General features: G+C 36.4%; 2 protein-coding genes across 9 annotated transcripts in view; one reads left to right on the top strand and one right to left on the bottom strand.

Moving 5' to 3' along the window:
• The window catches only part of CNTLN (centlein), a 299263-nt gene that overhangs the window by 245708 nt on the left and 38488 nt on the right, over positions 1-15067 (top strand). For all 8 annotated transcript variants that reach the window (XM_046023817.1, XM_046023821.1, XM_046023820.1 and 5 more), the window contains one exon: positions 9336-9527. In XM_046023817.1, coding sequence (XP_045879773.1) covers positions 9336-9527 — 192 coding nt within the window. The remainder of the gene's footprint in view (positions 1-9335; positions 9528-15067) is intronic.
• Positions 420-835, bottom strand: LOC123953501 (NADH dehydrogenase [ubiquinone] 1 beta subcomplex subunit 4-like). The gene has a single exon (XM_046023822.1). The coding sequence runs from the start codon at positions 833-835 to the stop codon at positions 446-448; it is 390 nt and encodes a 129-aa protein (XP_045879778.1). The 3' UTR covers positions 420-445.

Genomic DNA, 15067 nt, shown 5'->3' with positions numbered 1-15067 from the left:
CTCCCTATCCTTCCTGACCCCCTGCCCCGCCTCTCAAATTCCTAATATCAGAGAGATCATATGACAATTGTCTTTCTCTGATTGACTTATTTCGCTTAGCATAACACCCTCTAGTTCCATCTACGTCGTTGCAAATGGCAAGATTTTGGGTTTTTTGATGACTGCATAGTATTTCATTATATATATATATACACTGTATCTTCTTTATCCATGCATCTGTTGATGGACATCTAGGTTCTTTCCATAGTTTGACTATTGTGGACATTGTTGCTATAAACATTTGGGTGCACATGCCCCTTTGGGTCACTACATTTTTATCTTTAGGGTAAATACCCCATAGTGCGATTGCTGGGTCATCGGGTAGCTCTATTTTCAACTTTTTTTTTTTTAATGATTAATAGAAGATTTATTTAAACAATAATACAGAGAGTCATCACTGCCAGACTTAATATGAAATGTTCCATGTTCGATCCAGTTTTCCTTCCTGGATAAGTTTTTCTTTCCTATCTCTGTCAGTTGTGAAAACATAAAACCAGAAGAAAAGGGGCCCAATTCCAAACAGAGCTCCTAAGAGCGAGGTCTTGGGAGTGGGTCTGAAATTGGGATAGATGTTTGCTGATCTTGCATAGGTCCAACGAATCAACGCAGGATCTTCGATGAGCCCTTGGCGTTTGGGGTCATTGTACTGAAGCAGATACTCCCGTTTAAGTCGGGATCTTAAGGCCAACCGCTTGGCTTGCGCCTTCCAGGCTTCTGGAGATATGTTGTATTCAGCCGGGTCAAGGGTAGAGGGTAGGGTAGCCACAGGCGACGGCTGGTACTTGAGGAACAACATCTTGGCAATCCGGCACACAACTGCCTATTTTTAACTTTTTTTTTTTAATTTTTTATTATTTTTTTAATTTTTATTTTTTAAGCATAACAGTATTCATTGTTTTTGCACAACACCCAGTGCTCCATGCAAAACGTGCCCTCCCTATTACCCACCACCTGTTCCCCCTACCTCCCACCCCTGACCCTTCAAAACCCTCATGTTGTTTTTCAGAGCCCACAGTCTCTTATGGTTCGCCTCCCCTTCCAATTTTTTTTTTTTATAAACATATAATGTATTTTTATCCCCAGGGGTACAGGTCTGTGAATCGCCAGGTTTACACACTTCACAGCACTCACGATAGCACATACCTTCCCCAATGTCCATAACCCCCTCCCCCTCTCCCATCCCCACCTCCCCCCCCCGCAACCCCCAGTTTGTTTTGTGAGATTAAGAGTCATTTATGGTTTGTCTCCCTCCCAATCCCATCTTGTTTCATTTATTCTTCTCCTATCTCACTAACCCCCCATGTTGCTTCTCCATGTCCTCATATCAGGGAGATCATATGATAGTTGTCTTTCTCCGATTGACTTATTTCACTAAGCATGATGCCCTCTAGTTCCATCCACATCGTCGCAAATGGCAAGATTTCATTTCTTTTGATGGCTGCATAGTATTCCATTTTTAACTTTTTAAGGAACCTCCATAATGTTTTCCAGAGTGGCTGCACCAGCTTGCATTCCCACCAACAGTGTAGAAGGGTTTCCCTTTCTCCGCATCCTTGCCAACACCTGTCGTTTCTTGACTGGTTAGTTTTAGCCATTCTGACTGGTGTGAGTTGGTATCTCACTGTGGTTTTGATTTGTATTTCCCTGATACCGAGTGATGTTGAATACTTTTTCATGTGTCTGTTGGCCATTTGGATGTCTTCTTTGCAGAAATGTCTGTTCATGTCTTCTGCCCATTTCTTATTTGGATTATTTGTTCTTTGGGTGTTGAGTTGGGTAAGTTCATTATAGATTTTGGAAACTAGCCCTTTACTTGAAATATTGAACACTTTATTATGAAAATTGTGTTCGATGATTTTGCCCAGTTGTAGGCTTATGTAAGTGTCCTGAGCACATTTTAGGTATGCAAGGCTAAGCTTTGCTGTTTGGTAGGTTAAGTATATTAAATGCATTTTTGGTTCATAATATTTTGAACTTATGATGAGTTTCTGAGGATGTAACCCCATTATAAGTCAAGGAAGAGCTGTACTCCCATTGAAGGAATATCGATTTTATTCACAGGAAGGAGAAATAACATTAAGATCACAGTGACTTTCTAGGAGGTCTTGCCTATAGAATTTATGTAGGTATTATTCAACTAGAATTTTCTCTCCAGTTTTTTTTTTTTTTTTTTTTGCTTTAATTCTGGTAACAAAATTATTATGTAGTAATTTTTTAAAAGTTGTTATAGTAAGATTCTCAAATTGCTGCCTCTGCTTAAGTGTGAACCAGAATAATCTGATTGTGAGATGTAAATCAATTTATTTGTATGTTCAACATGAAATAACATCATTCCATACTCTCAGTCTTATGTAGAATTTAAGACAAAAGATTTGGGTGAAGTAACTGTAACCAGACAGTTGCCATTTAATGATGATTGTTTTTCCTTACTTTGACTGTCAAGGGCTTTGGGTTTCACAAGGAGAAAGAAAAATCAGAGACTCCACTATTGCTAGAGATAAGAGCCAACCCTCACTTTTTACTGTTTTACTGACTGACCTTTTCCAACATTTGACACCTAACCTTTTCCCTAGTATGGACTGGAAAGAATCCTTTTCCTTCTTCCACCAACTATTTTTTCCTTAGGCTTCTCAGACACCCTGCTCCTTTGACCCATTCAACCTCATGTTAGGCTGGATTTTCTAGAATTGACATGTGTCTACATTTCAGATCCCACTCTCCTAACTAAAACTGTTTTCTGAAGTTTTTATAGTTCATTACTTTAAGTTTCCAGTCCAGTGGTGAAAAACATGGGGAGAACTGAACAGTGTCTTTCAGTGCTATAGAGTGATTACTGTCCATCAAAAAACATTAAGTAAGAATCAGTCTCTTGGGGCCCCTGGGTGACTCAGTTAGTTAAGCACCTGACTTCAGCTCAGGTCTTGATCTCAGGGTCCTGGGATTGAGCCCCACGTTGAGCCCCATGTCGAGCCCTGCATTGGGCTCCCCATCAGGCTCCATGCTCAGTGGGGAGTCCACTTGTCCCTCTGCTCTTCCCCCGGTCATGCTCTCTCTCTTTCTGTCTCTCTCAAAGAAATAAATAAAATCTTAAAAAGAAAAGAAAAGAATCAAAAGAGCTGCGCCACCCACCCTGTCCTTTTCCCTGGAGCACTGCTCCTAAACTAGTGAGTGCTCACAGGTGTTTTCTTTTCCCATGCCATGACTAGCATCGTATCCACTAAATAGTCAGATGTTGAATATTTTATTCTTTGGAGACATCAAGATTAAAGTCTCTAAAAATACATTATTTTGGGGACTGATCAGGGAAATGATTCAATTCTGATTTTTTTTTTTCCTAAACCCTTTCCTTCATTTCCCTTAGACTCTAGGATATTTTCCATGTGCCTGGTTTTAGTTTTTCTAATAATTCATTCTTGAATATTAAAATGTTTACCAAGGCTTCCTGCTGGGAAAGAGATCCCCCCTCTCATCACAAGTGGCCTCAGTTTACTCACCAATGTTTGGGCAGATAGATTCTCTAGAGTAAAAGTTGGAAAGCAAGGTGGTTGTAGACCTAGATGTAGCCTTTAATATTACACCTAGTTTCTAGGAAACATCTGACAAAACAGACCAGGAAGGATATGTGGAAGGAAACTGGCTGTAACTGGGCTTACCAATTGGGATGTGAAGGCAACAGCATGTCCATTAGCTCCCTGTTTTGTTTCTTCATAGCGCTTACTGTAGTTAATCATTGTATATTTCTAGGGTTTAGACTGGTAGCTACCTGAAGGCAAGGACTGTCACTTTTTTGTTTGTAAGTGAAAACAGAGTTAGAACAGTTACTGCTGTGCTCTGTGTATTTAAAAAAAATGCTGAACACTGAGTTCTGAGTCCAGACATTCCTAATGAAATCTTCTAGAAGATGTTACGTTGGGACCCAGAATAAAAGAAATTTTTATTTCTTGAATAAACTGAACAAACTGTCATGCATGAGAACAAGGGAAAGTCTGTCAAGAGAGCCTTATTCACCTGGTTTGTGGGGTTCCACAGTTACTGTTGAGTGCAGTAAAAGGAAGCTTCTGGCCTTAGGCTTTTGCTTGGCGATTAAACTGTAAAATGCAGATCTAGAGACAATTTATATTTCTAGCAGAGAAAATGAGATCATTTTTTTAAGGCAATTGAAGAGAAAATTAACACAAAATTATGGATAAAGAAAAAATTAAATCCAAATGAGGACATTATACAAACTATACTCTTTGGGGTTGGAGATACTTCCTCAAAGTGGGCAGGGTGGCAATAGGAGAACAAGGTTTAAGAAAGAGACTTATTTTTTAAAATGGGACTCAACATTTTTTCCATGCTCCATAACAAATTGCCACAAACTTAGCTGCTTAGAAGCAACATATACATTCATTAAGTCATCGTTTCCATGGGTGATGAGTCTGGCACAGCTCAGTGAAGCCCTGTTCTCAGAGTATTACAAGGCTGTGTTGTCACAGAGTAACACATCAGCCTGTCTTCCAGGCTGCCTTCCTTTCCGGAGCTCCGGCTTTTCTTCCAAGCTCATGTGTTCATTGGAAAAATTCAGTTCCTTATGATTATAGAACTGAGGTCCCTGTTTTCTCGTTGACTCGCAGTCAAGGACCATTCTCAGTTCCTGAGGCTTTTCTGAGGTTGTCGTCTCACTATCCTCTCCACTGTCCTTCCACAACATGGCCACTTACTTCTTCAAAGCCAGCAGGGGAATCTCTCTGACCTCAGGAGGGCCCCTGGATTTCTTGTAAAGGCCTTTCCTGATTAGATCAGCACCAGCCAGGATAATTTTGCTTTTGATTAACTCAAAGTCATGTAATTAGGGACCATAATTTAAAGAATGCCTTTTGTATATAACATATGCAAATAATACAGTCATGGGAGTGATAGCCCATTACATTCACAGGTCTCACCCACATACGAGGGGAAGGTATTTTACAGGGCATGGGTCATTGGGGGTCCTCTGAGGATTCTGCCTCCCCCAGAGCCCCTTATGGAAGAACAAATTCTCTAATACATTTCGTTTCTTTTTACGGTTGCTTAGAGGGTTCTTTCCTTCTCAGAGACTTATGCTTCTTCAGTGTTCTATTTAAATAAATAATAACTAGGGTCTAATTTTAAACTTTTATAGTGTTAAGTTCTACTTTATAAGCTTTAGTTAGAATAATTGACTACACATTAATCAATACAAATCTCAGTACTTATTCCCAGTGAAGTCAACTTTTAAATTGAAATAGACTTTTAAAAGATTGGTATTATCTTTTAAGAGAGGATTTTTCTGTATATGTTTATATATATACTTGATATTTTATATGTATCATGAAGCATTTTTTTTTTTAAATCCAGTTTCTCAGCCTTTAGGATACTTTTCATATGCTTTATGGTAGCATTTACCGCAGAATAAGTGTTAACAATAATGCTGTAAATTTAAAATTTACCAAGTGCTATCATATTTTTTAAAAATTCTGCCCTCAAAATGACCTTTGCTAGGTAGACAAGCATCATCTTTGTTTTTAAATGAGGAAACAATGTCAAGCATTAATTAGCATCACTCAACTGGTAAGCAGTAGATCCCAGGCTAAAATCCAGAAATTATGACTCTCCGTGTGTTTTATTATTATTTATGGTTTTAATATAAATGACATATATTTTTAAATGTTTGGATTTGGTAAAGTAATAATGTGGAAATAGGAATCATGCTTTTGATAAAGAAGAAAAGTAACAATTTTAAGGGTAATCTAAATTTATTGGTAAATTTTAAGCATATTCTCTAACAAGGTCACCACAATTAGTCTCACATGCCAAGCTGAGTGTACACAAAAGAAAATTATTTATGCTTCTTGTCTTATCTGTAGCATTTGTCAAATGAGAAATAGGATGTTTAACCTGAGAGAAGCTAGTAATAGGGCCATCATTATTTTTCCAAAATTCAAATGGATAAAGGACTCCAACCTGATAGAATATATGATTTATTTATTTCTTCTATTTCAACACATGCCCTGTAGCATTTCTGGGCATGTATAACTATATTAGAAATCCTTTTTAAAGATTGTAGGTTTTAAATACTGGTTAATCAAAATTTGATTTATATTTTAATAAATTACAAGCCATGTGATTTACAGTCTCCATAATTTCAGTGTTTCTTCACTTAATAAATTTTGTATTGTTAGAGTAAAGTTAAAATCTCCTATACATGTCTTTTAGAGAACTATATCTATTGGCTTGGTCTTTCCTCTAAGAAGGATTTATTAATAGTGTTAGGATCTACCGTTGTGGAAGGAATAGACAGAAATCTCATGGCATACAAGTTTAACAAATGAGAGAAGCTACTGGGACTGTTCGTGGGAAGAAAGGAGCCTCATCAAAGTTGAATTTTCTGTTGCCTGAGATTCCACATAGAATTGTAGCCATGAGTTATGTCATACCAAATTACAATCTTAGAAAGTCTAATTTAGATGCATAGCATTAACTTCAGGATTGATAAATGCTCTAGTGCATACTCCTTAAGTAAACACTGATAATATTACTTTACTTAAAAAAGTGTATTTTAATTTATATAGTGATAAACTAATAGAAAGATTGTAAATATGAGCTGAAATCAGTGTGTCTTCATAGCACCGTCCATGCTACAAATAGGGAGACTTCAATTTTTGGAATCTTTCTTTTGTTTCTTAACATACCGAATGCACTGTTTTTAGATACCTGGGGGAGGAAGGCACGGTCCTCTCTCAAGGACTTACTAGGGTTCATGGTTGAAGAATAGGCCCAGTGCTATGGGAGCTAAGAGAATGGAGAAGCTACTTGTGAAAGAAAAAGAAGGGACAGAACAGAAGACTTTATAGAGGAGGAAATACTAAGCTGTTCTTCAAGCATGAGTGAGATCTCAGCGGAAGAAAATGCCAAGTGTGGAAACATCGAGATAGAAATTGCAACAGGTTGGGGGTATGGCCGGCAAGTTTGACTTCAGATGATACTTGTCTGAAACACAAATTGAAGCTAAATCTTAGAGAGTGTTACTATAGCCACAGACATCTGAGTTTTATTCTACTGGGGTAAGAAATCCCTGAAGGGTATTTGAATGAGGGATTAACAGGTCCGTGTTGTTTTAGGAAGTTGTATAAAAGATGGTTTAAAAGTGGGAAGGGTTGCGGAGAGGGGAAGGGCTTTTGCAGTAGTCTCAGTGGGTTAGTGAGAGTCTTCATTAAGATAGTGGCAGAGGGGGGGCACCTGGGTGGCTCAGTGGGTTAAAGCCTCTGCCTTCAGCTCTGGTCGTGATCCCGGGGTCCTGGGATAGAGCCCCACATCGGGCTCTCTGCTCAGCAGGGAGCCTGCTTCCTCCTCTCTGCCTGCCTCTCTGCCTACTTGTGATCTCTGTCTGTCAAATAAATAAAATCTTTAAAAAAAAAAGATAGTGGCAGAGGGAGTAAATATGAGAAACAAGACATAATTTATAGAACGTGACAATTGGTTGGACATAGACAATAAACAAGGAGAGAGATGGATTCAAGCTTGGAAGATAAACAGGAAGATTTTTAGGTGTGGGGAAATTATCAGTTTGCTTTTAGATATTAATTATTAGGTACCTTTGATACAATTCATGAATGAATATTTCCTGAAAATATATAGAACCACACCTTTCCATAAGTTCAGATATAATCAAGTGGGTGCCTGCGTGGAGCAGTTGGTGAGGCTTGCAATTCTTGGTCTAGGCTCAGGTCTCAATCTCAACTGTCATGGGATCCAACCCGTAGGCCAACTGGAGTCTGGGATTCTCTCTCCCTTCCCTATGCCCCTCCCCCCAAGTGTTTCTCTCCCTCTCAAATAAATAAATCTTTTAAAAAATAAGTTCAAATATAACCAAAGATTTTTTTTCACCAAAACATACTTTTTATTCTACCAAAACATAATCTAATATCAACTATATCAAGGTCTAGTTTTGAACCCAATATCGGAGATATTCATATTTAACAGTATAGACGTATATACACAAAGAAATAGGCAATTATTGGTATAGGTCATTAAAAGTTGTGTTTAAATATAGTGTTAATACTCAAATGACATGGAGGACATTGGGAGATGGAGAGGAGAAGTTGAGGGAAATTGGAAGGGGAGGTGAACCATAGGAGACTATGGACTCTGAAAAACAACCTGAGGGTTTTGAAGGGGCAAGGGTGGGAGGCTGGGGGAAACAGGTGGTGGGTAATAGGGAGGGCACGTATTGCATGGAGCACTGGGTGTTGTACAAAAAGAATGAATACTGTTACGCTGAAAAAAATAAATAAATTTAAATAAATAAATAAATAAATATAGTGTTAATACTTAAATAACTTATGTCCCATATTTATATTACTGTACGTGTTGGCTACATCTTTTGCTGTTTCTCATTAGAATTTTTCACTAAGAAAGACTTTTTGCCCCCTGAGAGATTTTAGTACCATTTTGTCTAATTGTTCCTTATGTTAAACTACCATATTATAAGCTTCTCTGGAATAATAAAATCATACTGCAGTTATCCTCTTAAGGAGCTCTGAGTTGTTAGGCCATTACAGCTTGGTGACATTCTGCTGACTGCAGATTGGTGAGCGAGAAGGGTCGACATTAAGACAGTTTCTTTTACACTATTTTGTACAAACATTACCAGTATGTCTTTTAGTAAAATGTTGATGTCATTAAAAATTCAAATGTAAGGAGTTTAGCGCAATTCTACGTGAACATTACAAAAAGGACTCAGCAACTATCAGTCAGATGCATTAGGCTGAGCGAATTTGTTTGCACGCTATTTATTTGAACTAAGTCTCTAATAAGCCTCTTTTGCTAATTGGACTTAACATTTATGTTACTAAATGAGAAGCATTTTGGCTGCCATATAGCATGGTAAGACCTACCCAGTGGAATAAACAACTAACATCTGTTATCTTGTCCTGCTCCAGCTTGGCTTTTACCAGTTAAGTACATCAGTCCTAAAGTCAAGGTTATCAAATATGTGAATCTCTGGTCCAGGCATGTGTATGTGAAGTCAAGGAAATAGCACATCATGAGTGAAGACTAGCCAGCTGAAAGATGCTGGATGCAGCCAGCCCAGTTTGTTTTAACCTTTACAAGCCCTACAGCCTTAAGCAAAAACCTTAAGTAAGAATTACGATTTCTGTAAAGTTTTTATAATAATTATTTTTAGAATTAATTTCACTTTTATCTTTAACATTAAGATTTTATGCTGATAATTGTTGGGTGAAAAATAATTACTTTTTATAATACATTTATATTTATTTTCTTTTTGAAAAAAGAAGCTAAATTTAGATTTGGCTGGGCTTCGGAGGGAAAAAGAAGACTTGCTGAGGAAATTGGAGTCCTCATCTGAAATCACAAGTTTGGCAGAAGAAGTTTCCCGGGTGATAGTTCCACGGATACAAGTTACATCACTTGGTCCTTCAAGGAGCATGGATTTGGAGATGAAGCAATTGCAGTGTAAATTAAAGGTAATTAGAAATTTTATTAAACATGAATACATACATCTTTTTCTCATAGTTCTGGAGTCTACAAGTCCGAGACCAAGATCCTTAAAGAGATGTTTATATTGATTCTAATTATGGTATAAATAATCCAAAAGTTATTAATACTGTATTTGACCTCATCATTCTCTTTTAGCCTAGCAGTTTCTTATATGGTAACTTACAACACTATCTCTGAGAAAACGACAAGGCACAATGGAATCCTGTTAGAAGATGGCAGAAACTAGCCATTGTCATTTCTCTTTCACTACTGAACTCCCCTCTAACCTCCATCCCTCCTTCCACTGAACAGAATTCCTTTCAAACTTTAGTGTATCAACATAAATAGAATTGTTTCCCTCTATACAGTTGCTAGTGTTTAAATTTGGTGTTTGTTGGATGGAGATGAGAAAGGAGGAGGGAAATTATGGAGGGAGAGAGAAACATAGGGTGAAAGTGGTTAGTTTGATATATTTTAGCAAGTTAAACCTGAGAATAAGAGTAAAAAGCTGTGTTTCTTTTCTTTGTGAAGAATACTAAGTCCAGGGGCGCCTGGGTGGCTCAGTGGGTTAAAGCCTCTGCCTTACGCTCAGGTCATGATCCCAGGGTCCTGGGATCGAGCCCTGCATTGGGCTCTCTGCTTGGCAAGGAGCCTGCTTCCTCCTCTCTCTCTCTCTGTCTGCCTCTCTCCCTACTTGTGATCTCTGTCAAATAAATAAAATAAAATCTTAAAAAAAAAAAAAAAAGAATACTAAGTCCAGTTGAAACTATCAACAACTTAAAAATAAGGCTGACCTTAGTTTAAGTAGAATTACCTTGTAAAAAACAAGATCTGTGATATTTAATTGGAAAGTTTATTTTCATACTGTTTAAAACAAGCTCATTTATTCCTCACATAATTATTTTGTTCGGTGGGTTTTGCTAGCTGGGAGCTCTAAGGACACTGTATGTGGGACCATCACTATAGTGAGAGTCACTAGAAAGAAAGTTCTAGTTGGAAATGCACAGAGTCCATTAGGAATGGAGTAACTATGGCTGCTAAAAGGGCATTAGCATATTGAATTATCAAACAGATTCGGTTGTTTTTAATTCAAAATATGATAGGTGTGTACTCCAAAAGTATCTTTAAATGAAGGGTTACTAAGAAGATAAAATAGGAGGATAAAGTTTAAAGTAAATGAATGTATCATTACTTGAAAATATTTTGCTTTGTTAATAATAGATATACACAGTGGCATTAATTTAGATATTTCCTAAATACCATCTTCTTCAGAGTTTTTATGTGCAGAACTTGCCTCACCCACTACATTTCATAAGTTTAAATACCTTACATAATAGAAATATGAGAAAAAATAGTAGTGCAAGCTTTGGTGCATAACATCTTTTCTTAAAATGCATTTGTTTGTAAAAAGTAGACTAAAACTATTTCAGTGTTAGGTTTCTTACAGAAAAAATCTTTGACATATTCTTTGATCTTATCTGTATCTGCTACAGAGACTAATTCACAGTTCTGTAAATTAAACATTCATGCTCCTAATATAACTTTAGTTTTCACCAAGATAAAATAGAATGTTGGATCCAATAATACCTAATCTGATTTCTTAAATTTTTAAAGTGGTTAATAGCTTTACATTGATTTATGTTTTACTTACTTGGTTTTATATACTATGAAATCATCTAACATAACTTTGGAAATAATAGACCCATATCAGTATCTGTAAGTTGTTTACCTTATGGTTTCCCATGGTGTAAGTTTTCACCCACATATAAATCTCTCTTCACTTTGGAGGAATGTGTGAGTCACAAAGATAAGACTATGAGAATGCCTGGAGCAAGTTAGGTCATACTCGATGTATGTTTGAAGTGAAGTGTCCATATCTAGCCTGGAGTCCTAGGACACTGACCAGGCTACATAGGGACAGAAAGGATAAATCTTTACTTCTGCCTTGTTTCATGTTTTAATATGGAAGTATCTTAGAAGACCAGTACCTTAAGGTGTAAAATACACTCTGTTACTACAAATCTGTTTTGATATTCTGTTAATTTGCTAGGTCTTCTCTAACAAAATACCACATACTGCATGGCTTAAGTATTGGAATTTCTTTTCCTCATAGTCCAAGATCAAGGTATCAATAGGTCGTAGGTTCTCTCATTAACTTGTACCTCTTATGGTCAGTCCTGCATCTGTGTGATCTGTGTTTGCTCTCCTCTTCTAATAAGGATACCAGTCATGTAGGGTGAAGGTCCACCCATATGATCTCATTTTACCTTAATTACTTCTTTAGGGCCTTATCCAAATACAGTCACATCTTGAGGTACTGGGGTTAAGACTTTAACATACAAATTTTGAAGGGACACAATTCAACCCATGGCAGATTAACAACTTGCTAACATAATAATTTTCTAAAAAAAAAACAAAAAAACTTTCTTGTTGATGTTTTTATGCCTAATTAAGAAGAAACTCATTAGGTTTGAGTATATTAAAGGTTTACATGGATCTTTAAAAATTTTATCCAAGTAATTTTAGTCTTTTCTGTGTAAATTCTTAAGTATACCTCTCAGATACACATGGTGTATTGAGTATCATTTCATTGCTCATGTGTATTTTCTGTATCCTCATTTTCACCTCTGTTACACATGTTTCTTCAAGGTATCCAACTATATATAGATAGATAGATAACCAAATATTTAGGTATGTACAAATTCCTTCCAGTAGATGGTATGTGTGTGTGTGTGTGTTATTTATATTTAGTGCATTTATAGTTATTTATAAAATTTGAATTTACTAGTAATTCAGTTTATATTTGTGGTTCTTTGACTTCCTGAGTGTTGAAAGCATTCCTTTGGGGTAGACCAAGTTCTTTTCCAGTTTTCCAGTAAGTCAATAATGAAGCATCATAGCTTTTAAACTGCTGTTCCTTTATAGGTAAACTATTGCCAGGCTGGTTCTAAGTCCTTTACAAATATTAACTCGTTTAAACCTCATTTCTAGGGGTGCCTGGTTGGCTCAGACATTAAGGCCCTGCCTTCAGCTCAGGCCATGATCTCAGGGTCCAGGGATCAAGCCCTGTGTTGGGCTCCCTCTTCAGTGGGGAATCTGCTTCTCCCTGTCCCTCTGCTCCTCCCCACCTGCTTATGCTCATGGTCACTCTCTCTCTATCTCTCATAAGTAAATAAAAATCTTTAAAAAAAAAACAAACCTCATTTCTGTCCTGTGAGATAAAATCTATTACTCTATTTTACTGCTGAGAAAGCAAAGACACAGGATAAATTAATTCTCCAAGGTCAACTGAGCTACTAAGAGATAGTACCGAAATTAGAACTCAGTCCCTCTGACTTCAGAGTCCATGCTTTTACTCAGACACTCTGCAGTTTAAAAACAAATAAACAAACAACAACAAAAACCCACTTTTAATAAACTTAGGCAGGAAAGCTCTAACCATGATGGATTCTTACCATTGTGACATTTTTGAAATAAATGTTTTACTCCAGATTTGAGGTCATGCTGCAGATAAGTATTGTATAGTAGAAATGGAAAATATTAGAGGCCCTGGGTTTTGATCACTCTTTGTGCCTTAACTTCTTATGGGACCAGACTGAGGAAATAATTTCTCCAGAGGTCTAAAGCAGGGATACCTTTCTACCCACTTCATAAGGATTTTTAAGGATCAAATGAAATGGCTGTGAGATTTAGAGATTCTGGCAGAAGTATATATCAAGCTGGTGTTGTTTTATTTACTATAATTCAGTAATCCCTCAACTCTCCAGAAATCAGACTTACAGCATTTTCAGTCACCTAAAATAATAGCCTTAAGTCTAAAAACAGAAAAGAATCCAACAGCTACCTTAAAATTCACTTAATTTATTCCATTGAAGATACTGTCAGGCTTCATTTACCACCAGTTATCTTTTATTTTAAATACAGCTCCAATAAGTCTATTTGTTCAACTTCTCAGCAGAAAAGACCTCAAAAGATTAGAAGCACGCATACTAAATAAAGTAGCAGACAATTGTTTTTAGGCAGGAATATGGATGGCCAAGGGATTGACAGAGAAAAAAAGAAACTATGAAAATATTAAGGTAAAAATACAAAATTAGAAAAACAGCAGTCTGGAACTATTTAGAGTAAGGGTCAGTAGCCATTTATATCATAATAGTTCCAAAAGGCATGACAATATAATGATATAGTGATGACTTACTATAGCAAGTTAACATATATAATTAATACAGTGATAATATTTATAATGTAATATCACTATATTTAAGTATCACAATTATAGTGCTTCATGTAGGTATGGATGTTCTTGTTTCTAAGTGAGTGAACAATCATTCCAGAGAGAATTGAAAATTAATGGTAGAAGCAAAAAGCTTCAATTATCTGCTGAATTCACTAGTGTATAATATCTTATTCTGACAATGCATGTCAAATGTGGTAGAAATTTAGATTGCATTACACAATCAAAAAAAAATTTTTTTTAACTTGTATATTATTTATTTAGAGAAAGAGTGAGAAATTGGAGAAGTGGGAAACAGAGGGAGAGGGAGAGAAAGAATTTTAAGCAAGCTCCACTGCAGAGCATGACATGGGGCTTGATCCTACAACCCTGTGACCATGACCTGTGCCGAAATCAAGAGTCAGACACTTAAATGATGACTCATCCAGGTGTCCCCACTTAATCAAAATTTTTCACATTCAGTACACTTGCCATTTTGACATAGTCTTAAATTTTTAAGAAAATTTCCGTATTTATTGTAAAAATTAAAAATTATATCAAATTTTGTATTTAGATATGCTGTACCACTGAGATATTTTGAAGTCTGACTAATGAATTTGACTCACATTTATATGATGTGATTAATGGTTTCATCTTTTCAAATTTATATTTTATATTTAGTATGACAGTCAAAGCTGGGAATAGTTCTAACACAAATGATTGTAATTACTAGAAAGATTAGCAAAATAACTATTCCAAATACTTTTAAAGCTATCACATTTTATTCTACTGATATTAATTTAATATTTAAAAATTTTAACGAATTAATGTATGTTAACACTATCTTTTAGATAGGGAAACTATAATATCAAAAATACTAGGTAATATCTCAGATTACATGTTTACTTGGAACTTGAGTCCAAATTAAAAGTTAGGGTTCCTGACACTCCATTTACTACCTCTGGCTCCTGGGCTGTGCAGTCAGCAAATACCACAAAGCTGTTCTGCTTTGAAAAACTGATGTTTGTGCATAGAAACTTGAATAATAAGTAGTACTAGTAATAAATTGAAGTAAGGAAGTATTTAGTATTAGTAAAGTTCCCTATCAGTTATCTGTTACTGTCATACAAATCCTAAAATGCAGCAGCTCAAAACAGTAGCAGTTTATTCTTAAGATCCAGTGGGTTGGACTGGGCAGGTTTTTTGCTTCTGTCTTTTGCGTTCTCTCTTGTGCCTGTTGCACTCTTTTAACTCAAGGATTTATCTGGACCAGAAGTTCCAAGATAACCTTACTCACAGCCTATCTGCGACCGG

The sequence above is a fragment of the Meles meles genome, chromosome 11 (assembly GCF_922984935.1).
Source record: "Meles meles chromosome 11, mMelMel3.1 paternal haplotype, whole genome shotgun sequence".
Lineage (NCBI taxonomy): Eukaryota > Metazoa > Chordata > Mammalia > Carnivora > Mustelidae > Meles > Meles meles.
The sequence above is the reverse complement of the archived record's forward strand: the minus strand, read 5'-3'. Positions and strand labels throughout refer to the sequence as shown.